Source organism: Colossoma macropomum, unplaced genomic scaffold (genome assembly GCF_904425465.1).
Source record: "Colossoma macropomum unplaced genomic scaffold, Colossoma_macropomum, whole genome shotgun sequence".
Lineage (NCBI taxonomy): Eukaryota > Metazoa > Chordata > Actinopteri > Characiformes > Serrasalmidae > Colossoma > Colossoma macropomum.
Window position 1 is genome coordinate 35,656,599 of NW_023494801.1, and position 24,103 is coordinate 35,680,701.

At 41.5% G+C, this 24,103-nt stretch overlaps 1 protein-coding gene across 4 annotated transcripts in view; it reads left to right on the plus strand.

The window, feature by feature from the left end:
* Positions 1 to 4,424: 4,424 nt before the first annotated feature.
* Positions 4,425 to 24,103, plus strand: part of traf7 (TNF receptor-associated factor 7) — a 36,552-nt gene continuing 16,873 nt past the window's right edge. The window contains exons 1-14 of one of the 4 annotated variants that reach the window (XM_036589520.1): positions 4,425 to 4,535; positions 10,260 to 10,392; positions 12,128 to 12,193; positions 12,457 to 12,514; positions 12,803 to 12,894; positions 15,237 to 15,353; positions 15,945 to 16,037; positions 16,204 to 16,237; positions 17,765 to 17,948; positions 19,790 to 19,924; positions 20,272 to 20,489; positions 21,882 to 21,955; positions 23,107 to 23,155; positions 23,754 to 23,881. In XM_036589520.1, the coding sequence (XP_036445413.1) occupies positions 10,297 to 10,392; positions 12,128 to 12,193; positions 12,457 to 12,514; positions 12,803 to 12,894; positions 15,237 to 15,353; positions 15,945 to 16,037; positions 16,204 to 16,237; positions 17,765 to 17,948; positions 19,790 to 19,924; positions 20,272 to 20,489; positions 21,882 to 21,955; positions 23,107 to 23,155; positions 23,754 to 23,881 (1,344 nt within the window). In that variant the 5' untranslated portion in view covers positions 4,425 to 4,535; positions 10,260 to 10,296. Of the gene's footprint in view, positions 4,536 to 10,259; positions 10,393 to 12,127; positions 12,194 to 12,456; positions 12,515 to 12,802; positions 12,895 to 15,236; positions 15,354 to 15,944; positions 16,038 to 16,203; positions 16,238 to 17,764; positions 17,949 to 19,789; positions 19,925 to 20,271; positions 20,490 to 21,881; positions 21,956 to 23,106; positions 23,156 to 23,753; positions 23,882 to 24,103 lie in introns of those variants that run through there. The other 3 variants (XM_036589521.1, XM_036589522.1, XM_036589524.1) reach the window with 3 other exon arrangements.

Sequence of the window (24,103 nt, forward strand, 5' to 3'; positions counted from 1 at the left end):
TACATTGTTTTTATAGTAAGACATCCCACCTAATTATTGAGTTCAGGTGTTTCAGTCACACCCATTACTAACAGGTGTATAAAATCAAGTACATAGTCTTACAGTCTCCATAGACAAATACTGGCAGTAGAACGAGTTACACTGAAGAGCTCAGTGACTTTACACATGGTGCTGTAATAGGATGCCGCCTCTGCTACAAGTCAGTTTGACTGACAGTTTAACCCGAAAAACTGAGCATCAGGAGCTTCATGAAATGGTTCTCCATGGCTGAGCAGCTGCACAAAAGCTTAAGATCACTATGCGCAATGCTAAGCGTCGGCTGGAGGGGTGTAAAGCGCCGCCACTGGACTCTGGATCAGTGGAACCGTGTTCTCTGGAGTGATGAATCAGCTTCTCTATCTGTCAGTCTGATGATGAGTCTGGGTTTGGTGGATGTCAGGAGAACGTTACCTACCAGAATGCAGAGCCAACAGTACAGTTTGGTGGAGGAGGGATGATGGGCTGGGCTGTTTATCAGGGTTTGGACCCCTCAGTTCCAGTGAAGGGTGATGTTGATGCTGCAGCACAAAGACATTTTACACAGTTATCTGCTTCCAGCTTTGTGTCAGCAGTTTGGGGAAGAGCCTTTCCTGTTCCAGCATGACTGAGACCCTGAGCACAAAGCAGCTCCATAAAGACATGGAGTGACCAGTTTGGTGTGGAAGAACTCCAGCCCTGACCTCAACCCACTGAACACCTTTGGGATGAACTGGAATGGAGATTGTGAGTCAGACCCTCTCGTCCAACATCATTGTCTGACCTCACAGATGCTCTTTAGACTGAATGAGTACAAATTCCCACAGACTCTCTCCAACATCTTGTGGAAAGCCTCCAGAAGAGTGGAAGCTGTTATAAAAGAGGAGCGACTCCATATTAATGCTCATGGTTTGGAATGGTACGTCCAACACGCTCACATAGGGGTGATGGTCATTTATGGTACGCATGCACCAATTTCTGGCACATTCTAGGCCAGCATACTAGCATTTGACAGTTTATTTACCTTTATTTAACCAGAGCAAACCTCACTGACCTCTTTTACAGGAGAGTCCTGGCCACAATAGGCAGGGACACATAGCAAACTGTTACCACAAAACAAACGACACAAACATATAACAGATAATTCAATAATCAACGACCCATAATTAATCATTTAAAACATTACCAAACAGTTTTCACAGCTATACGATGACAAAGGCTACGCTAAGATTTTAAATGTTGTTAAATGCATCACACACACTACATCCCTCATTATCTAAACATGTTTGTTGTTTTCTTTGTCATTTGTGTAGATTATGTACTCATTTTGTTTCATTAGGAAGAGGTTTCTGTGCAGGAGAGTTGCAGTAAATGACACATGCAGAAATTTCATTACTTTTACACACTGTATAAATGAAGCGTCACGTGATTCAGTATTAATTAATCTCCCGCTTATTTCTGGGTCACAACTAAAACCATGCAGTTCCAGCACACGGCCATTTCTGCTCTTCTCCATGCAGTTTCTTCAGTGTTACAGCGAACAGTACTGCATGAATGGAAGGGGAAGCGCGCTCCGTCATGAGGGAAAAGCTAAATGGACACCGACTTGCCGCTGGGCTCGAGCTGCTGATGGCCAGCATTTCAGCGTCCAATGGGCAGTAACAGTGGAGGTCGCTGTCATTTATTTTTTGTCCCACTTTGCTCAGAGACACCAAGAATAAGATCTGGGTGAACTTCTGGACATAAATAAACGTTCCCGAAGATGGAAATGAACGCTTCAGATGTTCAGCACAAAAGGCCAAAGCAGGAGGCCTTCAGCTCGCCTAATGGAGCCTCGCCACTGAATGCATGCATGACTTTTTTCTTTTATGACACTGCAGCACTCAGGTTGCCCTTAAGTGCTCTTAGCCGCGGCTCTTAGAGCCGTCTAATGGACTGAATGCATGTCAGATTCTGCGCCTAAGAAACAGAGCGATCCTGTCAAGACATCAGCTCCATTCAGTGCGTTCAAGAACTGGAATTGTGGTCACCTTCTGGCCTAGGTTAAAGGGGAATTCCACTGATCTCTCAAATTTTCTGTATAATTGAGTGTGTGAGATGTAAGCAGAGTGATTCAGAGTGATTTGGTGTGAAATGGTTCAGATGTCTTTACAGTGGTGGTGATAGGAACCAGGGGTCGCCATGACTACAACACAAATATAGACATTTTATTTACTATCCAGAACCACCAGTGAACCTACACGAGTCTTCTGAGTTTATATGGAATGTAGATGATGGAAAATAGTGGAAAATCTGGAATAATAAGTTTTCTTTGGGGACTATTTTGCCTCACAGCGCCCTGCATGTATCCCTCCACCATGAATGGAGTTTAAGGTCTCAAAACTATCATAAAACAGTGTCTCAGTCATCAGGCAGTGAATTCATAACCATTTACTGTAGGAACTTCCTGTGAGGGAGCTTTTAGAGGTGGATGTCTGGTTCCTATCACCACCACTGTGAACAGTTCTGACTTGGTATGTTTATCTAGAACAGAGCGTTTCTCACCAAACCACTCTGAACCACTTTGAACTGCTCTGTTTACATCTGAACAATTTAAATATGCTGAAATTTTTAAAAATTGGTGGAATTCCCCTTTAAATTAGTCCGCTTTACAAACCGTGGTGTTAAAGATTTTAAAGAACCGCATTCTGGATTTTCTATATTTATTACCTGCTCTGTATTGTTGTAAATACATGTTGTTTACTGTTGATGCATGTACATTGGCTGCATATTATATTTATTTGTATCTATTTGTATTTGTATTGTTTATGTGTCCATGAACTAGTCTAGAAGAGAAGATATTCTCCATAACAACAACAACAACAATAATAATAATAACAACAACAACAACAACAACAATAATAATAATACCAGTCTCACCAAGTCCCTTATTCATGTTAATTCTGTCAGTTTATTTGAATAATAAAATAAACATTAATCCAAAACAAACCTAACCATAGACTTTGCATTTCATTGTGTAGAGTTCAACTAAAGAAAATCATTGAAACCTTTTTTATAGGTTAAATTGCTCATTAGAAATAGCAAAATAACTACAGTTTCTTAATGCATGAGTTTCCTTCACTGTTAGAAACAACGTTGTAATCTATAATATCATCTTTTCCAGAAACAGACTGGCATGAGAAGGATTGATGGAGTCTGGATGATTTGAGGAAACAGCGCCCTCCTCCGTCTGGAGCCCTTTACAGTGCATTAGGAGAGAAGACATGAGTTTACAGTCATGTCTAACTTCACTAAACTTATGAGCCAGTTTATTAAGGGTTTTACAGAAACAACACATTTTCCTTCACGGTCTGTTAATATTATATCAGTGACGAGATTATAAGAAAAGTATAGAGTTCAATGCATAATTAATACATCATCGCTACAAAACACCACATTCATTCTGTACAAATATTTACAGAGCCCTTAAAGGACATGGTGATTATTTTTTAATAAGGCGTGGCCACAAATTACTATATTGAGGCCACGAGTAACTATATTGAGGCTACTGTTTACTTCATCGAGGCCACAAATCACTATATTGAGGGCACAAATTACTACGCTGAGGCCACAATTTACTATGTTGAGGCCACAGAGTGGTTATATGGAGGCCACAAATTAATATATTGAGGCCACAAATTACTATACTGAGGTCGCAAGTTACTACGTTGAGACCACAAGTTACTATATTGAGGACACATATTACTACGTTGAGACCACAAGTTACTATATTGAGACCACAATTTACTCTGTTGAGGCCACAAATTGGCTATATTGAGACCACAAATTACTATATTGAGGCCACAAATTAATATATTGTGGGCACAATGTAATATACTGAGGCCACAAATTACTATTTTGAGGCCACATATTATTACCTTGAGGCCACAATTTACTATGTTGAGGCAACAAATTGGCTATATTAAGGCCACAAATTAATATGTTAAGGCCACATATTACTACTTTGAGGCCACAATCTACTATGTTGAGGTCAGAGGCCACAAGTCACTTTATTGAGACAACGTATTACAACATTAAGGCCACAATGTACCACGCTGAGGCCCCAAATTGGCTATATTGAGACCACGAATTAATACACTAAGATCATAAACTGCTATTTTGAGGCTACATATCAATATATTGAGGCCATGTATTATTAGAAACTTAATTCGTGGCCTCAATAAATTAGTAAATCAGTAAATTGTGGCCACGCCTTATTAAAGGAACTCCGTAAATATTCAAACGCATTAAAATCCAGTCAGGTGGAATTTTTATTGCCACTTTAAGAAGCGCAACCTCGGACCATCCAGTCTTGCATGTTCCGAAAACCTCGCGTGATGTGAAGTGTGGGAGTTGTAGTCTATTATTTTCTCGCCTAATACCCTCTCACATGTTCCGTACTACATTTCCCAGGATCCGTAGCGCGTTATTGGCAAACGTTGGAGAAAAATGAAAAATTTCCCTGCAGAGTTAGCCTACAGGTGAGACTCTTTCGTATTTTGGGGTGAATATGCGTGTAAACGTTTGCGTAGATGATTAAAACTGAAGGGTTTTAGCTCGGGAGTCGGTTTTATTTGACTTATGTTGACAGCAGACGCGAAAAGTTTTCAAGCTCCGAAAAGCCCTTCGCCTGCTAGCGCTAGCTTAGCATCGGCAGTGACGAGCTGAAATACGAACGCAGAGATTCAGTCAGAGCGAAACGGATCGCGCAGTGGATCCAGAATAGTTATTAAAATTAGTACAGAAGGTCGTTATTTAGCGGGCTGTTATGGGTTTGATCGATGGGTTAGAGAGTCCAGCGGGCCGGAGACTTAGCTTAGCTTAGCTTAGCTTAGCTTAGCATAGCTCAGCCTGTGTAAACAGTAAAACACCACCCGGATTGAAGTTTAGTCTCTGATCAGTTTCAGTGTAGTTCAGATTAAGAGCTGCGAGCCGTGCTTAGTGCGATATGCAGTGTGTTTCAGCCGGTGTGGAGTGTTTAATGTAGTATATACACTCATAAAAGTAGGAAAAGTTGGTGTCTTTATAGCTGATCTGTGTTTGTGCGCTCACAGTTTCTTCTCTGTTATTTTAGACACTGAGAAAATGAACAGAACTAACAGTGGACGGTTAGGTGTTTATGGTGTTTATGGTGTTTATAGTGTTAAATGGGGTTTTACTGTGAGTCAGAGTCATATAAAATGGGGGAAAGACTAAAGGTTCAGGTTAGAGTCCTTAATAATAATAATAATAAATAATAATAATAATAGGACATTGTTGTTGTTCTTCGCGCTTAAACAGTTCTTTAGTAATAAAGGCAGTGGTTCTGTTTAAAACCATGAGTTCTGCCTAAATGCTTCTTAGCATTAGGGCTGGACAATATGACAATATATACTGTTATCATGATAAATTATGTCACAGCGCAATACAGTACGCTTTTCTGAACGTATTGTGTAGATCATCACTGATTGTAGAAACTGACCTGCATGTTTTGTTATAAAGAGAGCAAAATTATTCCTGTTTAACTGGATTTAGTGTGAAATACGGAATAAAAATCACTGTGTTTAGTTTTGGATAATTTTTTAAAAAATTGTAGGTTTTTTCTCCGTTCAAACTGATCAGATGTCTGAAAATATCGCTAGTTAAATTGTGAAAATGTCTTGAAGTATTGTGATATTAGATTTTGGCCATATCGCCCAGCTGTGCTTTGCGTGGTGAAATCGTTGTTCAGATTGGTGGAGAATGTGTTGTGTGGTTCTGTATAGCACCAGAAAGGGTTCTGCTATAGTTACAGTGTCACACTTGTAACAGTAGAGGAGTGCTGTTTGGTGCTAAATAGAACCATTTTCAAAAAGGTTCTATATAGAACCTTTTACAACACATTCTCCATAAATCTGAAAAGCCGTTTCACCATGCGGAGAACCAGTTAATCATGCAAATGGTTTTACATAGAACTCATGGCTCTAAACAGAAGCATTTAAAGAACACTTAAAGACCTTTTACGGGTTTTCCTAATAAGAAAATTAATTGGTTAAAGAAGACTGCAGAATAAGAGTGACGTGCAGGCTGTTTATGTGTAATTATTGACGATTGACTGTAAATTTCAGGTGATTGATTGTATTAGACTCTGTAGTCTGAACGAGGATGTGCTTAGTTATAATTGTGCATCTTGTGTTTATAAGAGGTCCCGTTTACACTGAGCAGATATTCCTGTTGTGGTTTTTCTCTGAAACCTTTTGTGTTCATGGCCTTTATTAGGTCTTCGTTTGAAGGGAAGCTGTACTGAGTAGTGAAAAAAGTGTGACAGTGAAGAAAGAGGAACAGAGCTGCGTCACCTCAGGTCAGGTTAGGGTTTGCTCAGACGCTCAGCAGCTGGAGGGAACGAAGGGCCGGGCAGCGGCTGCTTAAAGGGCCCGTATCCTTCATTTTTCTGTGTTTTTATTTCCCCTCCTGAGGTCTGCTGATGAAAACAGTTATAAACAGTGTGCTGTCTGCTTTTCTGCTGTTCTGTTTGGGTTTATCAGTGTAAACACAGCCGGCTGAAGGGACGAGCTGCTGAACTACATGGATAAATCATACATATTTGTTGCTATTGCTAGTTTAATTAACCTAATTACTTTATCTTTACTTTATCAATAATAGTGAAATAATTTAAACAGCAGTGTGAAGTTCTTGTAGAACGACTTAATAAGGTGGCTGCTTTATGTTTGGAGGAGCTCTGTGCAAAAGGAGGAAAAAGGAGGATCCTTGTATTTTCAAATTATTTTAAGTTATGTAATAATTAAAGTTATTGACAGACTACGTCTTTTTCCGATTAATCAAAGCTGTAATGAACCGATTTATAGTTTAGGAAATTCATCATTAGTTGCGGCGAAACTCTTACCTGCTATAAATCGAACAGTAGAAATAAGCTCAGGTTATAGTCCCAATGTGGAGTGAAATGTTGGTCATTTATGTCATGGTTCATTATCACTGGCTTCAGTGTTTGTGTCCAAGTAAAATAATAAAAAGCAGTAAACAGATGAAGCTGCTGACCATCCTGCAAACCTGCACACAGAAATGTGACGTATGGAATTATCAGTCGAGCCCAGGATCAGTCCTGGGGACTCCAAGTCACCCAAATCTGATCATTTTCCTCATATGTGACTGAAATCAGATGTGTGTCAGTGTGAACAGATAAACACACTGAATCTGACATTTTCAGCTCTGATTTGAGACGCTTTCATATGTGGTACTGAAATCTGATACGTATCCGATCTGCGGCAACGTGACTCAGTCTGAACAGCCAGATCGGAATTTGTGCGACTTTTACGTCAACCTGCCCACTATTCTTCCTAATTTTATGCTGCTGAGACTCATAAACATCTGGGCTGATGTTTCTGTACTAAAATTATTAGAGACTCATCCAAAACTCTCCGTGTTTGAAGAGAATGTCCGAATGCGGCCGCAGGAGAACGAGGCTGCAGCGTCAAAGAACAGTTAAAACTCTGAAAGTAAAGTTTAAAGAATCCGAGGATGCGAACCAAAGAAGTGACCGCGCCCTTTTTACGGCGAGCTGAACACATTCTGGGTGATGAGCCCAGCTGTCAGTCAGTGAAGCTTCATGATGGCTCCTGTGATGCTGGTGAGGATGAAGCTGATCCTCCGGGAGCGACTGGCGTTCGGTGGCGGTCGTGATTGTTTACCTCTGGATGAGCCGTGAAGCAGCGTGACGCTCTGTTCTTTAGAGGGTCAGTTTAGGAGCTGATCTGTTCAGACTGATGATACAGATCACATTTAAAGATAATCTGAATAGACAAAACAAAAAAAATCAGATTTGGTGAGAAGATCAGTTTTGGGCCACTTTTATCTGCTGTGTGAACGAAGCTAAATATTCAGGACAAGTCCTAAGTTAACGTATCGATACTGATAAAATTGTCGAGTGATGTTTTCAGTGATGCCCAGCCGTATTTTTTCCAGTGATGAGCCCTTTAAAGAGCAGAGTTAGGATCTGTCCTTTAACCCCAGTGAGATGTTCACACCCTCATTATTAAATACCTCTTATACTAAAGCCATTTCCACCCTGGACTGACACCTGTACTGTACTTCCTCATATCACTCCCACTCACTGTCGCTGTTCCGGTTGCAGCTGTGGTTTAATGTTGAGTGACTCTGATTGGTCTCCTGAGATTTGCCGTTGTTGCTATGGTGACCAGCATTCAGGTTTGATTAGCGCTGGAAGATCAGCTGTTTAAAGCACATTTTGATTTGTGTTTGATTGTTTGAGACGCTCTGAAGTGTTTTTAATGAGCTCTGCTCTCTCTCTCTCTCTCTCTCTCTCTCTCTCTCTCTCTCTCTCTCTCTCTCTCTCTCTCTCTCTCGCGCTCGTGCTCTCCCCGTCCTGCCTGCTGAGTCAGAGTCAGTGTAACTCGTCTTGTATTTACACCTCACCCCACATGTTACGTAAACATTTAAAACCAAGTGTTCAGTTAGTCATACGTCTGTCAGCGACTGCAGTCTGTTTAACCCTCTGGGTTGACGAACATGCGTCAAATTAGACGTTTCTCAGTGTTTCTATGAATATCTTTGTGATGATCCAGCTCAGAAATCCAGTTCAGACACTTCCTGAATCTGTAGAGTCGCCCTTTCCATTCCATCTTATCTCGAGATCATACGACACTCACATCCGGAGTTATGAGCCTATGAAGAGGGGCTGAGGTACACGTCATCTGCCTCTCACCGCGTGGAGCTGGTGGATTGGTGTGTCCGTCTACATTCTGTGTGAAACTGACCAATGGTCACTCAGGAAATCACTAAGGACTGACCATCACGCCGGAAACCCTTCATTCTTCATTCAGTCCACATCGGAGACTCATGTGAAACGGCATGCAGAGAGTTTACAGCTGCTGAAGCTGCTGCAGCGGTTTTGGAAAGTAGCGATGAGGAGAACATTTATCTTCTATTTTACTGATACGTTCTGCTACCTTTGTGATCCTCAGACTTTGTTAAACACATTTCAGACACCAAAACAATTCGTCCACATCAGTAAAGCTGTTTTCACAAGAGATGTTAAGAAAGGTTTATTTTTTCAGGTTTAGGGCTGAATTATCTCTGTACACAGAGCTCCAGGTCAAAGGGCCTCATTACAGACAGAGCAGAGATTTTTATATATAATATTTGGGTATCATGTCATATGTAAGAGACTTTAAAGGAGCGTTTAAGAGTATATGCAAAAATCTAGAAAATGTCCTCAGACCAGAGGGGTAATGAGTATCTGCCTCGTTTTATTTATATGGCCGTTACAGTTTTCCTTCAGGATGTCCCCAAAATATTCAGCCTTTAAGCTCCAGAGAAAATCTAATGATTTCTGTGAAATAAAATAATTGAACACTAAAATATTAATTAAACACATTTAATTTTAATTAAACAGGTCCTGATTAGACCAGAGAAAACGCTTGGGTTTCTGATCAGAAACATGTAGGCCAACCTCACTTGTATTGTTGCTGTAAATTAAATTAAACACATTACAAATATAAAACGGAAAAATCAACAGTCAACAACCCAAAATAAATCATTTAAAACTCTGACGGGCAGTTTTAGCCGCTTGAACTGTTCAAAGAACGTTTTTAAAATTATTCCGTGCCAAACGTTCCTGAAGTTTTCATTCTTTCTGTAACAAATTCTGGTCAGCGTAACTGAAAACTTGTTTTCCTAATTCAGTATGTACAGTGGGGATAATTCCCAGTTCCTTTTTGGGGTATAAAATTACATAGATAAGATAATGAGAAGGTGAATTTTTATTAATTTGTCACTACAGCATCAAAATTATTCGTGTTTTGAACGTGGAAGGCTGCAGCACAGCTTTATCTGCTTAATGATAACAGTTAAAACAAAAAAATGCTGCTTCACAGAATCCAAAGCCAAAAACACACGACACGTTAAAGGAAATCAAGGATTATGGATACTTGTCCATCATAAAGCTGCAGACAGCACATTCTCTGACCTGGAGTAGTTGTTATAGAAGGAATCCATCTGTGGTTAATACTACTTTCATTAATTGGCTCCTGCTGGTCAGCGGTGGTCTTATGGTGGTCCTTCCAATTAATGAATACAGCAGATGAGCCACGACTGTAAACTTACATAGTATACCTGTGTGGTAGGTGTTTCTGATAGAGTGTCCAGTGAGTGTCTGTAGGAGTTTCTGGTAAACTGGACGCTGGGTGTGTAACGCTGTTCTCTCCCTGCAGGCTGTGAAGGCCCTTCTCTACGTGGCTTTGATGGATTATGAACTCAAGTAAAGCAACGCGCTACAACCGACTCTCAGGAGGAGCGTCCACTACTGCCACGGTCAACATCTGCTCATCTGACGTCAGTAACGGGGTGAGAACACGGTTTATTACCTCCACTCTTAGTGATGCATTGCAGAGACAAGTTTGTTTATTTGTTTATTTTATCTACTTTTTATTTTTTTAAAGAATAAATAGATTATTTTATTGCACTTGCGGTTGATTATGCTTTCAGAATCACTAAGCTGGGCTAATAATTAACACATTTGTATCTTCATGTGTTGGAAAATGGTGGAACGTTACAGCAAATGTTCTAAAATGGATTATCGGAATCAGGGCTGGGCGATATGGCAATAATATCGCTATACTCCAGGAAGTTTTCACGACACACGATATGTCAAGATATTTACATCTGATCATTTTTATTCAGTGTTTAGCAATACGAGTGATTTGCATGGAATAAGAAATCTCAGTCTAAATGTCAGAGATGGAGCAGCTACTCGATTTATGCGCCGCCTTTGCTCCAGAGAAGAGTAGAAAAGATGATAAAGCGTTTGATTTAGCCGTTGTTTCGTTTACCTTCCTGTCTGAACGCAGTGCGTCATTAGCATCACCATTAGCCTGAATTCACACCAAACAGTCAGCTTCACTGCAGAAAATCAGACTTTCTTTCTGGATTCTGTTCATGGTGAAATGGTTTTTCAGATTGGTGGAGAATGTGTTGTATGTAGTTCTACATATAAACGTTTTGAAAATGTTTCCGTGTAGCACCAAAAAGGGTTCTACTGTTGTTACAAGCTTGACATTGAAAACAGTAGCAGAACCCTTTTTGGCGCTATGTACAGCCATATACGGCACATTCTCCATCAGTCTGAAGAACCATTTCACCATGCAGAGAACCTTTTAAGCATGCAAGGGGTTCTTTGAGTGTTCATGATTCTAAATAGAAGCACTGGCCATGTTTACATACAGCCTAATAATCCGTCCATAATCCGACTAGACAGCTTAATCAGAATAGAATACGTCCATGTAAACACCTCAGTCGGAATAGTCTAGTCCGATTGAGGCCATTCGGAATACAGTTCCTATCCGACTGATCGAGGTGGGTAATCCTGTAAATAATCCGTTAAATAGAAGAATAATATCCGTGTAAATGCCTGTATCTGATTACATTCCCTATCGGAAAGTTTAAGTCCGTTCTGATCATGTTCGTCACGTCATAGTGAGAGTTTATACCGTTCAACATGGCGGAGCAGAAACTGGTCTGCAGAGGAGACGAAGTTTATGCTCTGATCTTTAAAAGGCGGCGGTGGGACGGACGTCCAGCTTATGTGTCTCAGAACACGACGTCCTCCTCTCGGCCTTCTTTAATAAGGACATGTGAAGGACGTTTTCCTGAGTCTGACGTCATTTTAAAGTGATTAAAAACACAAGCGCTGCTCACTGCTGCTCATCTCACTCTGACTGGACTCACGTGATGCTGGTTGTCATGGTAACATCTACACTAAGCAGTTCTCTACGCATGCGCGTCACTTTGGATCTGATTACTTGTAGTGAGCATGTAAACAGAGATTTTCATCAGATTGTTAAGTAGAGTGAGAATAAACACCTCAGTCTTAAAATCTTTGCACAGCCATTGTCTTTGTTAAAGAGCCCTTGAAGAACCTTTTTTCTTTTTTAGAGTTTAGTTTAGATCATTGACGGTGGTTTCCACAAAAATGTTGTACTGTAAAACTGTTCTGTATTGAAATTGTTACACTCTTAATAAATGGGCACGGTGAGTTACTATGACAGCGCACAGTGTTGCAACAATGACGTTTATATTATAGATCTGTCTATTCCCAGAAGATCCCAGATTCGGAGTCAGAGCTTCTGAGGACGTCCAGAACAATAAAGTACGATTTTTGGCCAGATTAAAAAAATGGCACTTAATAAATAATTCCCATTGGTTATTTAAAGTTATGCCAGCGCTAAAGATACTGAAAAACTAGAGGATAGATGAGTCCATACTTCAGATTTTGTTGTATGTAAAATGTAATTGCATGAATATTCACAAACATTAATTCAAACCCACATTGACTCACTTTATAAAATTCATGAAGTTACATAAGGACACATGAGATTCACCAAACCACTGATTTTGTGTTTCTGCACACAGACCAGAATGGAATCTACTTTTGGACCCACGTTTTCTGCAGTCGCACCAGTTAGCAAAGGTAAGCACCAGCAGTTCACTGTAATTTCTTAATATAGTTACTGAAATATAAAACACAAACTGTTAGACATACATCTTCATCAGGCGCTCAGAAAAGCTGTAAATGTGATAAATGAAATTATTTTTGCAGCGTATATGACTTTAACCTGTGAAACACTGAGCGCTCCACAGAATAATGAATTGTAGTGTAGGATGACCCGGTTCTGCTATCGATTAGCCCTCAGGCCCTCGGGCAGTGGGCTGCGCAGTCGGATCGATCCATTGTAATAACGATGGTGTGAAATTTCAGCTGAGACGACCAGTAATTACAAACAGCACCGCAGGACCCCTTCGTCCTCCAGCACCCTGACCTACTCTCCACGGGACGACGACGATGGCATGGTAATCACAGCCCGGCGCTGCTGAAGCCCGCTTACTGACACTGCTTATTTACACCGGCCCAGATTAGGCCTGAGTCTAGACTGAAAAGGATTTTCAGTGATGAGTCACCATGGGTAATGCAGATTAATTAAAAAGACTAGGATTAATCAAGGAATACAGCCTAAATGTCCAAGAGTATCAAGCTACCCTTTCTGAAATCAAAGAACTGGGCTATTGAAGGTCCACCAGGTAGAAAACTGCATGCTAGCGTTAAAGCAGCGCTAAATAAGTTTAAACTGAAAGTGTCATTACTGAGTCAGGAGGAAAAAAACTATACAATATGGTGTGTGAGCTGCTGTGAGTCGCCCGGTAAAGCCTAAAATAATCATTTAAAAGTGAGAGGTGTCAAGTTTTTCACACCACGTCATACCGCGTCACACACACACTCTAAAAGAGGGTCCGGCTCAATGTTCAGGCCTCAAATGATCTCAGAACCAGCATCATACTGATGAAGTAAATGATTCTCTCACATCCTCGGAAGAGGCTCCTTCACCAAGTTTTGAGTTCTCTGAGTTCTCAATGTCTTTGCAAAAGTCAGATTCATCCACTTGTGGTTGTCTGCAGCACAGCTGACGATACAAAATGTTCTTCTACACATTGCGTGCAGTTACATATTGCAACCACAGAGGGCTCCAAATCCCCAAATGTAACATAGTGCTGCTTAAACTGAGTGAAGCTTTATTCAAAACATCTGGGATTAGTCAACATTCAGCTCAGTTGAATGTCTTTGGGATGAGTTGGAGTGATGAAGCTCCACTGAGCTCGTCTGGGATGAGTTGGAGTGATGAAGCTCCACTGAACTCCTTTGGGATGAGTTGGAGTGATGAAGCTCCACTGAACTCCTTTGGGATGAGTTGGAGTGATGAAGCTCCACTGAACTCCTTTGGGATGAGTTGGAGTGATGAAGCTCCACTGATCTCCTCTGGGATGAGTTGGAGTGATGATCACTTCCTATTAATGATTTCAACTATTGATCTTGGATACTTTTGGACATTTAGATCCAATTTCCTGAACATGGATTAAGCCTAGTCTGGGACTAATGTGTACCATCAGTGGTGATTTATCATTGAAAAGCCTTAAGCTCAACTTAAGACATAGGTAGTGCTGAGCAATATTGCTAAAGTATTTTTCTAATATAACAGCATCAGATGATATTTAAAGGGAAATTCCACCAAAAGTCCAACATACCTGTGTAATCCAGTGTGTGAGATGTAATCAGAGAGATTCAGAGTGGTTTGGTGTGAAATGGTTCAGATGTCTTTACAGTGGTGCTGATAGGAACCAGGGGTCGCCATGACTACAACACAAATATAGACATTTTATTTACTATCCAGAACCACCAGTGAACCTACACGAGTCTTCTGAGTTTATATGGAATGCTGATGATGGAAAATAGTGGAAATCTGAAATAATAAGTTTTCTATGGGGACTGTTTTGCCTCACAGTGCCCTGCATGTATCCCTCCACCATGAATGGAGTTTAAGTTCTCTAAACTATCATGAAACAGTGTCTCAGTCATCAGGCAGTGAATTCATAACCATTTCATGTAGGAACTTTCTGTGAGGGAGCTTTTAGAGGTGGACGTCTGGTTCCTATCACCACCACTGTGAACAGTTCTGGTAAGTTTCTCTATAACAGAGCGTTTCACACCAAACCACTCTGAACCACTCTGAACCACTCTGAACCGCTCTCCTGTTTTGCTTCTATTAAAATTACACAAAAAGGGAACTTCATAGAGTGTTGTGAACATGAATCAAACAGAAATTAAACATACTTTTTATTTAGTTGCTTTTTCAAAACAGTGTGAATTATCCAGCAAATTACAAACAGAACAGTGAAGTTTTTGATACTGATTATTGTTGCTAAACATTAGTATAGTCAGTATGTTGCCCAGCGCTGCCTGCAGCGAATGCTGCCATTCTGCAAAACAGTTGAGAGGTGTTTTGAGTCCTGCTTTTCCATATGGTGCGGTGTGGTGGGCATCGTTAGCTCTGCTGATGAATTGCTTTGCTGTTTTTGTCTTTCTCTGATTACTGCTGAGCTCTGGCTCTACCTGAGAGAACAGCAAGCTGTCCTGTTTTGTCCAGCCAGCTGCAGCACCCAGACCTGAATGTTTCCTAGCTGAAAAGGGAATTATTATTTATAATGATGCAAACTGATGACTTTAGTTTTAGATCATTTTAAGTGCTGCACCAGCGAAATAGACAAGTGGAATTAGATTAATCAACACAAAAACGGCAAACGAGCCTAATTGTGCCGTATCAGCCACGTCCTAGAGTTCCTGACCGTGTGTCTGTGTGTAGCCCCCCATCGGAACTCCACGCCGGTCAGACTCCGCCATCTCCGTTCGCTCTCTTCACTCGGAGTCTAACATGTCCCTGCGCTCCACGTTCTCCCTGCATGAAGAGGAAGAAGACACGGTTAGTACCAGCATCACCTTCACCTCTAAACACTGAGGTTGTCATCAGCAACATCAATTATGGAAAAGGTTTACACTTTATTTACTTACAAAGAGCTCTATAGTGTTCACACGATCCACACAGTCACTCTGACAGACTGTAATACACTACAGGAAGTGCAGGGGGCGATATGGCTTCTACTGTTTCATTTAAAAAGCTCTATAATGTTCATATGATCCACACAGTCACTCTGACAGACTGTAATACACTACAGGAAGTGTAGGGGGCGATATGGCTTCTACTGTTTCATTTAAAAAGCTCTATAATGTTCATATGATCCACATGGTCATTCTGACAGACCGTAATACACTACAGGAAGTGTAGGGGGCGATATGACTTCTACTGTTCCATTTAATTTAATGATAAATTATTCTAATATTGCCCAGCTCTAGTTGAAATCGAGTTTGTGTAGCTCAGAGCAGTTGAGCTTGTGGTGAATGTGTTTCTGACAGGCCTGCTGAGCCTTACAGGAAACTGACAGTGCACCCCCCCCGCCCCCCTGTCTCTCTCTCTCTCTCTCTCTCTCTCTGTCTCTCTCTGTCTCTCTCTCAGGAGCCGCAGGTGTTTGCGGAGCAGCCCTCGGTGAAGCTGTGCTGCCAGCTGTGCTGCAGTGTGTTTAAGGACCCCGTCATCACCACCTGTGGGGTGAGTCGTCCACCCCCCACCCCACCAAAGCATTAGCCTGTCTGCTGGCTGCACTTCACATATTGACTTCACATCAGTCAAACGAGTCATATTGCAATTATATTGATATTTAAGTTGAGATGAAGCTGAAATTTTACTGTCCCTCTCTCTCTTTATCTTCCTCCAGCACACCTTCTGCAGGCGGTGTGCCTTAACCTCAGGTAGGAGTAACTGCTATCCTTCTGCACTCTCAGCTGCTTTTATGTAGGTGTTATAAATTCTTAATTCACAGCATTAACACATTTTCCTAGTTTGACCCTTCGACCCATCCGTAGCTGTGCAGGCTGAAGCCCAGCTGCACTGTACTGTATGTTGCTCTGATAGAATCTGTGGTACTTTTAAGGCCCAGTCCCATTTCTTCTTTTTACCCCTACACCCTGTTTTCGAGTGTTGCCCCTTGGAACTGAGTTACAGGGTAGTGGTTGAGATCTTCCCTCTGAAATGGGACCCTCAAATAAAAAGAGCATCACTTCATTAACAGCTACTAGCGCTGCTCTGTGGGCGACCCTGCCAGTCTGCAGTTTAGCTAACTAGCTACTGAGATATCAGCACAACTAGTGATTTTTTTTATGCTTGTTATGAAGGAAAAAGACCAAAATACACTGAAACGACATTAAACTAAGAAAATACTATGGTTATCGTAATTTTTTTAACAGAGAAAATTCTCACATCTGTGGGTTTCTTTGGTCTCTTGTTCAGCCAGTAACACTGACGTGGTGGTGGTGTGTTAGTGTGTGTGTTGCGCTGGTCTGAGTGGATCAGACACAGCAGTGCTGCTGGAGTTTTTAAACACTGTGTCCACTCGCTGTCCACTCTATTAGACACTCCTACCTTGTCGGTCCACCTTGTAGATGTCAGAGACGATAGCTCATCTGCTGCTGCACAGTTTGTGTTGGTCATCGTCTAGTCCTTCATCAGTGGTGACAGGATGCTGCCCACAGGACGCTGTGGGCTGGATATTTTTGGTTGGTGGACTATTCTCAGTCCAGCGGTGACACTGAGCTGTTTAAAAACTCCAGCAGCACTGCTGTGTGTGATCCACTCAGACCAGCGCACTAACACACCACCACCACGTCGGTGTTACTGCAGTGCTGAGAATGATCCACCACCTAAACAGTACCTGCTCTGTGAGGGTCCATGGGGGTCCTGACCACTGAAGAACAGGGTAAAAGGGGGCTAACAAAGTATCAGAGAAACAGATGGACTACAGTCTGTAACTGTAGGACTACAGAGATCTACATGGTCAGTGGAGCTGATGAGTGTAGAAACAAGGAGGTGGATTAATGAAGTGTGTATTAGGCTCATGCGCAGCTGCTCCGGTCAGTGCTTTTCTGTGCAGGCTGTGTCAGCAGTGGCTGACATGAAGGTAGCTGAAGTCACTCATTAGAAGGACTGGAGGCTTTTGGACAGATAGACTGTTTTCTGTTGGTCCGTTCGTCATGAAATGTTCGCACAGTGTGAAGGGAAACTGGAGTAGCTGTTTTGATTTGATGGGCTGCTCCAGTGTTAGGAAACTCTGCGCTGTCTAAACTTGCCTCACTAGTCCACAAAAATCTTTATCTATTTCAGTTTTTGGTTCACCAGAAGGGAAGTTTGTGATTCTTGCACTGCTTCTTTTCAGAGTTTCTGTTCTTACAGGTCTGATTTCCCTCAGGACAGTGTCACTTAGTGTCTCTGTCTCTCTGCAGAGAAATGCCCGGTGGACAACTCGAAGCTGACGGTGGTGGTGAATAACATCGCGGTGGCGGAGCAGATCGGGGAGCTGTTCATCCACTGTAAATACGGCTGCAGGGCCGCAGCCTCGGGCAAACCCGGAGCCTACGAGGTCGACCCGCTGGGCTGCCCCTTCACCATCAAACTCAGCACCAGGAAGTGAGAACACACTCTATTTACTCATATCTGGCCACAGAGGGAATTCCCGAAGCACACTGGGCTTCATTCACAAATGTCTTCCTAAGTTTGTTCTTAAGTGTGTTCTTGAAAAGGTCCTAAGAAAAAGTCTGCGTCAGATTCATGACGTGTTCTTAGAGCGCAGAACTGTTCTCAGCTTGGTGCTCTTGAGTGTGTGTAGATTCTGTTCTTACCTGTAAAACTCCAGAACTGATCAGACGCTCGCGGATGGAATTAGAAAAGGAGGCTGTACTGATTGAAACACTTTCCAAACTCGTAGTCAGAATACAGACAACGGTCCGATCCAAAACAGTCCAAGAACAAAAGACAAACATTACCAGAAGGCAGATAAAATCCAAAAGGCAGAGTCGCAAATCCAGAAAAACAAGTAGGCAATACAAGAAAAAACGCTTAGTAGCTCAGAAGAAAGCATTACCTGACCTAACTACAGCCCGGGCTTTAAATACTGCCCTAGGTCACATGAACAAGGAGGACAGGTGAAACATATCAGTAATCTGGTGAAGCGGAGCGATGATAGGTTGTGGAATGAGAGTCAGCAGTCACATGATCCCCAAGGGAGTTGTGGGAGTTGGAGTTTTCAGGTAGACCTGATCCAGATGGCTGTGTGACATAACTTAAGAACAAATCCCTGATAAGAGATCACTGGTGAGTCAGAATCTTCGTCAGAACTGCGTAAGCGAGTTTAAGAAGAAGTTTCTTCTAAAGAGCGGTTGGTGAACGAGGCCCAATGTTCTCAGATTAGGCTGATTATTTTAAGGAATAGTTCAGTGAAAAATCTAATGTAAACTCAGATCAGCAAGCGCATATTTAGGGTCTGAATCTAGCTTCTTTAGTTTTAACACTGGAGCTATGAGGCTGAGGTTGCTAACACTGGAACTCAGTATTCACCCAGATTTTTTCCTCAGATGCATCCCTAAAACTTCTTCCAGTCAGTTGTGTTTTTACTGTTTATGGTAGATAAGTTAGCCAGCTTGATGATTGCTAGGTTAGCTCCTTGGCTAAGCGCAGCTGCACACCAGACAACCACTGGCTGCCAGCCATGCCAGTTGTGTACACTTTTTTTACGACTCAGTACTCAGCACTGTACTATGGTGAGTATTTACGTCAAAGATCACAAGTAAGGCTGCTTCTATTTTGCATTCCTTTCCAGATGAATTGAAAGATTTTCATTACAAATTCTATTATGAGCCTAACATTTTGTGTAAAAAGTGGAGTCTTTGAAATTTTAACATGAATTTCAGTATTTCTTAGTATCTGGTTTGTCCTTCTTTTGCTTTAACAACTGCATGGACTCCACAAGTTTGTGTGAAAGTGCCTGATCAGCAGATCAGATCCACCTGAGAGGCGTCTAAACACGAGCTTCACTAGAAGAGATTAGACTAAAAAAAACAGACCTTTTTGTACAAATGTCAGTGTCTCAAATTTGAGCAGCGACGTAGAAATAATGCCGAATTTTTAATATTTCTTCTTCATTTTACTCATGATAAGTAAAGTTGCAGAGTTAGCTTGATTTCTGCACCAAAATTGAGGATTTCTTTATTGGCAATCTCCCAGACCAGCTTTGATTGTTCCCGTTTTGCAGCATGACGTAAACTACTGATTTCTTGAACCTACAGCCCACAAACTATAACCAGCGGTGGCTGTTCTATGGAAACCTCAAAGTTCCTGAGTTCCTGGAAGGGTTCCTGTGGTGGAAACATGCCTTTTGAGATCGTTTCCACCCCCATCAGTGCGCTGGTGGCTTGGCCAGAGAGACTAACTGTGCTGCTGGGCTTCGTTTGTTTGTTTGTTTGTTTGTTCAGAGATCACGAGGGGAGCTGTGACTACAGGCCAGTTCGCTGCCCAAACAACCCCAGCTGCCCTCCACTGCTCACCATGAACCTGGAGGCTCATCTGAAGGAGTGTGAACACATCAAATGCCCTCATTCCAAATACGGGTATGCAGCGTCTACAGTTAGAACTGCTGTCTGACTGTGCTATTTAAATATAATGATATAATTACACTATAATTTGCAGAGTTAATTAAATAATTATATTTATATAATGAATTGCTTTTATATTTGGTTTCTCTTCTGCATGACTCAGGTCTGCACTTCTGACTGCTTTAACATTAAAAGAGTTAAGCAAATGTACAAATACAGTATGACAAAATTACAAATGCAGCTTCTGGGAGTCCAAATAAAAAAATAAAAAATAATATGGTGAAAAGTTAAATTAGTGAAATTAAGTAAAAAAGCACTGAGATGTTTATATATTTATATATTCATCTATTCTGTTTTGGCAGATGCACCTTCATCGGTAACCAGGACACGTATGAAACTCACCTGGAGGTCTGCAAGTTCGAGGGTTTGAAGGAGTTCCTGCAGCAGACGGACGATCGCTTCCACGAGATGCAGGTGACTCTGGCTCAGAAAGACCAGGACATCTCCTTCCTCCGCTCGATGCTCGGCAAGCTGTCCGAAAAACTGGACCAGCTGGAGAAGAACCTGGAGCTCAAGTTTGGTGAGACCATTAGCGCACGTGTAGTCGTGTCCTAAAGAGTGAAAATGTCTGTGAAATGTAACGACATCAGAAACCTTTAAAAGGGTCCTATTCTGCTTTTCCAGTTTTTCTCTTTTCTTTAGTGTGTTTTAGCTTTTCATGCGTCTAAACAGTCTGCAAAGTCCAAAAATAAAAAATAAAATAATAAACATAATAATAAAATAACCCTCTTTTGCAGTAAAATAATCGTTCAACACAGTTTAACAATAAATGGTCTTAAACTCTGGAGTTAATGTAGAACTGCTAATTCACCCTTTAACCCTGAAGATCAGCGCAGACTGCTGGTCACCATAGCAACACAGACAACAGTCTCGCCTAGCTAGTAGCTAACAAAACAGCAAAGAGAGAGATTTAAGACGAACATCGATAATTTGGAGACAAATGGACTCATTAGTGTTTATAATCACTCCAGCTGGTTTCCTGATACGTTTAATCTGCAGTGAGAAACTGACAAACACTGAAAAGTCATGAAGCTTAAGTGAGTTTCTCATTCACCAGCTTCTTGTTCGATTTTGCCCGTTCCACCTTAAATGGTGCAGCAGTTACATTCTGGCGCATCAGGCACCATTTAAGGTGGAACAGGAAATTAGAACTAGAAGCTGGCGAATGAGAAGCGACTTCAGCCTCGTAAAAATTGAACATTGAGAGACATTTTATAACAAAATATTCTACTTTTGCGAAAAGTTTCCTGCCAGAGATGCGAGAAAAGCGGTTATAGCTGAGCTAAAGATTAAAGAAGAGTACAGGAAGTCTGTGTTTTTGTATGTATTTTTAATTATTTACTAGCACATCAGCACAAAGTGACACATATTTACAACCAAGATGGTAAAATGGACATGAAATGTTGTGGCTCCCAAGGTGTTTTCCGAATAACTTTGGATCTTTTTCTGTTGGTCCATTCATTGTGAGGTTTTGACACATCATGAAGGGCAACTGACCTTTTTAAATTAAAATGGATCAGACACAGCAGCACAACACACACTAACACACCACCACATCAGTGTTACTGCAGTGCTGAGAATGACCCACCACCCAAATAGTACCTGCTCTGTGAGGGTCCATGGGGGCTCCTGACCACTGAAGAACAGGGTAAAAGGGGGCTAACAAAGTATCAGAGAAACAGATGGACTACAGTCTGTAACTGTAGAACTACAAAGTGCACCTATATAGTAAGTGAAGCTGATAAAATGGACAATGAGCGTAGAAACAAGGAGGTGGTCAAGATGTTATGCCTGACCGGTGTATGTAAATGTGTGTGTATATGTATGTTGCTCAGTGGTATCGCTATCATCTCTGCTGTTCAGTGACTTTTTCTAGCTTCATCTGAGCAACGGTTGCTGTGCTGTTTTCCAGATGTGCTGGATGAGAACCAGAGTAAGCTGAGTGAAGATCTGATGGAGTTCCGTAGAGACGCCTCTATGCTTAACGTAAGCACAAATGTATTCCTTCCTGAGTACGTCAGTTAAACAGCTCTACTGTTGAGTTTCTGCATACTTGCAAATACTCAGACACTCTTAAAGTCAGTATATAGAAGTTTGATTCAGTTTAGTGAACCGATTCTGTTAAACCTTCTAGTTCAATTAATCAAATGTCTGATTCACTGACTCATTAATTCACTAGTTGAGTCAGCTTCCTCATCTCCTCCAAATTCAGTCGGACTTAGAAGCCAAATACAGTCTACGAAGAAAATAGTGAGCAAGGTGGTCCTTAAAATGCTAGAATGTGGCTTTTTATCTTAGGATTTTATAAGGTTGAAATATAAAACACTGCTAGGCGTCAGTGCAGTCACCCCTCCCTTTAGAAGCCACCCCCCCCCACCCCCCACCCCAATTCATGGGTGCGCGTTGCCGAGGTGAACGTCACTGGGCTAGCAAACTTATTTTTTTTTAGAACTTTGTGGCCATAAAACCCTTCACAAATGACGTATGGGTGATATAATGTTAGAGCGAACAGCAGCACAGCAGGTACTGTGACTAACGTTAACACAGCCTCCTCATCCGTTTTCATGCCTTTCAACTCTCGCTGAAGCTGAGGTCGGCTTCACTTGCGTCAGCTTCACTTGCGTCAGCTTCACTTGCGTCAGCTTCACTTGCATCAGCTTCTTTTTTCGTCAGCTTGTTTTTTTGCAAGCATCTTTTTTTGCCAGCATTTTTTTTCATCAGCTTCTTTTTTTGGTAGCTTTTTTTTCATGAGCTTCTTCTTTTGCGCAGCTTCTTTTTCTTTGTTCTTCAGACGTTCTCCTCTTTTTCTGTTTCTCTACCATCTCTCCTTCTTAACCATTTGTGGAGTTCAGCGCATACACCAGCCTGCACACAGAGCGGAGAGCTAGCAGACTGTGAAAAGATGCTCACTGAATTTGACAGAGTGTACTGGATTAACATCGTTTACTGCACCTTTAAGCCCATAACAGTTTGATTCAGTTGGACTTCGGCTAAAATATATCAAAAAGCTCTGGTTTAAAGAAGTAGCTGCAGTGCTCATGCATTAGTACGAGTTTGCAGTAGAACTGGGATTTATTTGTTTTTACATATGTTGACATTTTTTGTCCAAACTTTAATTCTCCTCTGTCTCCTTTCAGGATGAACTGTCTCATATTAATGCCAGGCTCAACATGGGCATCCTGGGCTGTGAGTACCTGTTGACTGATTATTTGATTAAAATGCACACAACACTGCACAACAGCTATTACAAACACTCAGATCACAGAGCACTAAAAAGCCTTATAATATTAATGACTTTATTTATATAGCGCCTTACATACATATAAATAGGAGTATGAACAGATGAGCAATAAAATATAAAGAGAATAGAATAAAACAAACAATGAGAATGAAAAATAAGGCAAATTAAGAAAAAAACAATGAACAAAACAAGATTTGAAATAAAATCAGGGACTAACAGAATGCTAAGCTAAATAAAAACATTTAGATGTTTTTAAAGCTGGTTACAGGTGATGCCTGATGAACATTAACTGGTAAATGCGCTTCAGTCTGTTGTGATCCCCATCATATAAGACAAAAACACAACGTGAACATGACGCCATGCAAGACAATAAAAACAACAAACACTGCAGTTTGGATTTTCCATTTAGTTGCTCTCTACAAATAAGACAGAACAGTACATCAAACTGTTCAGTATCCGTCTTTTAAAGACTTTTCCGGCCTGTGCAGGTTTTGATTGCCGTATTTTAGCCAAATGCTGACTGTACATCCGTGTGTCTTGCAGCGTACGACCCTCAGCAGATCTTTAAGTGTAAGGGGACGTTTGTGGGCCACCAGGGGCCGGTGTGGTGTCTGTGTGTTTACTCCACCGGCGACCTGCTCTTCAGTGGATCTTCCGACAAAACCATCAAGGTATGTACAAAACACTGTAATTTTGGCTCTGTCATCAGGAGATCGCGAGTTCGATCCCTGGTGATGTCACAGCCGTCTGTGGCCTTGCTGGGTGGGTAGGATGGCCCCCCTTCTCCCGCCATCACCCAATGCAGTGCTATTCAGCACAGGCGTCTGTTAGCTGACGTAACAGATCTGGCGGTTGGCGCTTTCCTCCGAGCGCGCTCGGCTGTCCAATGACGT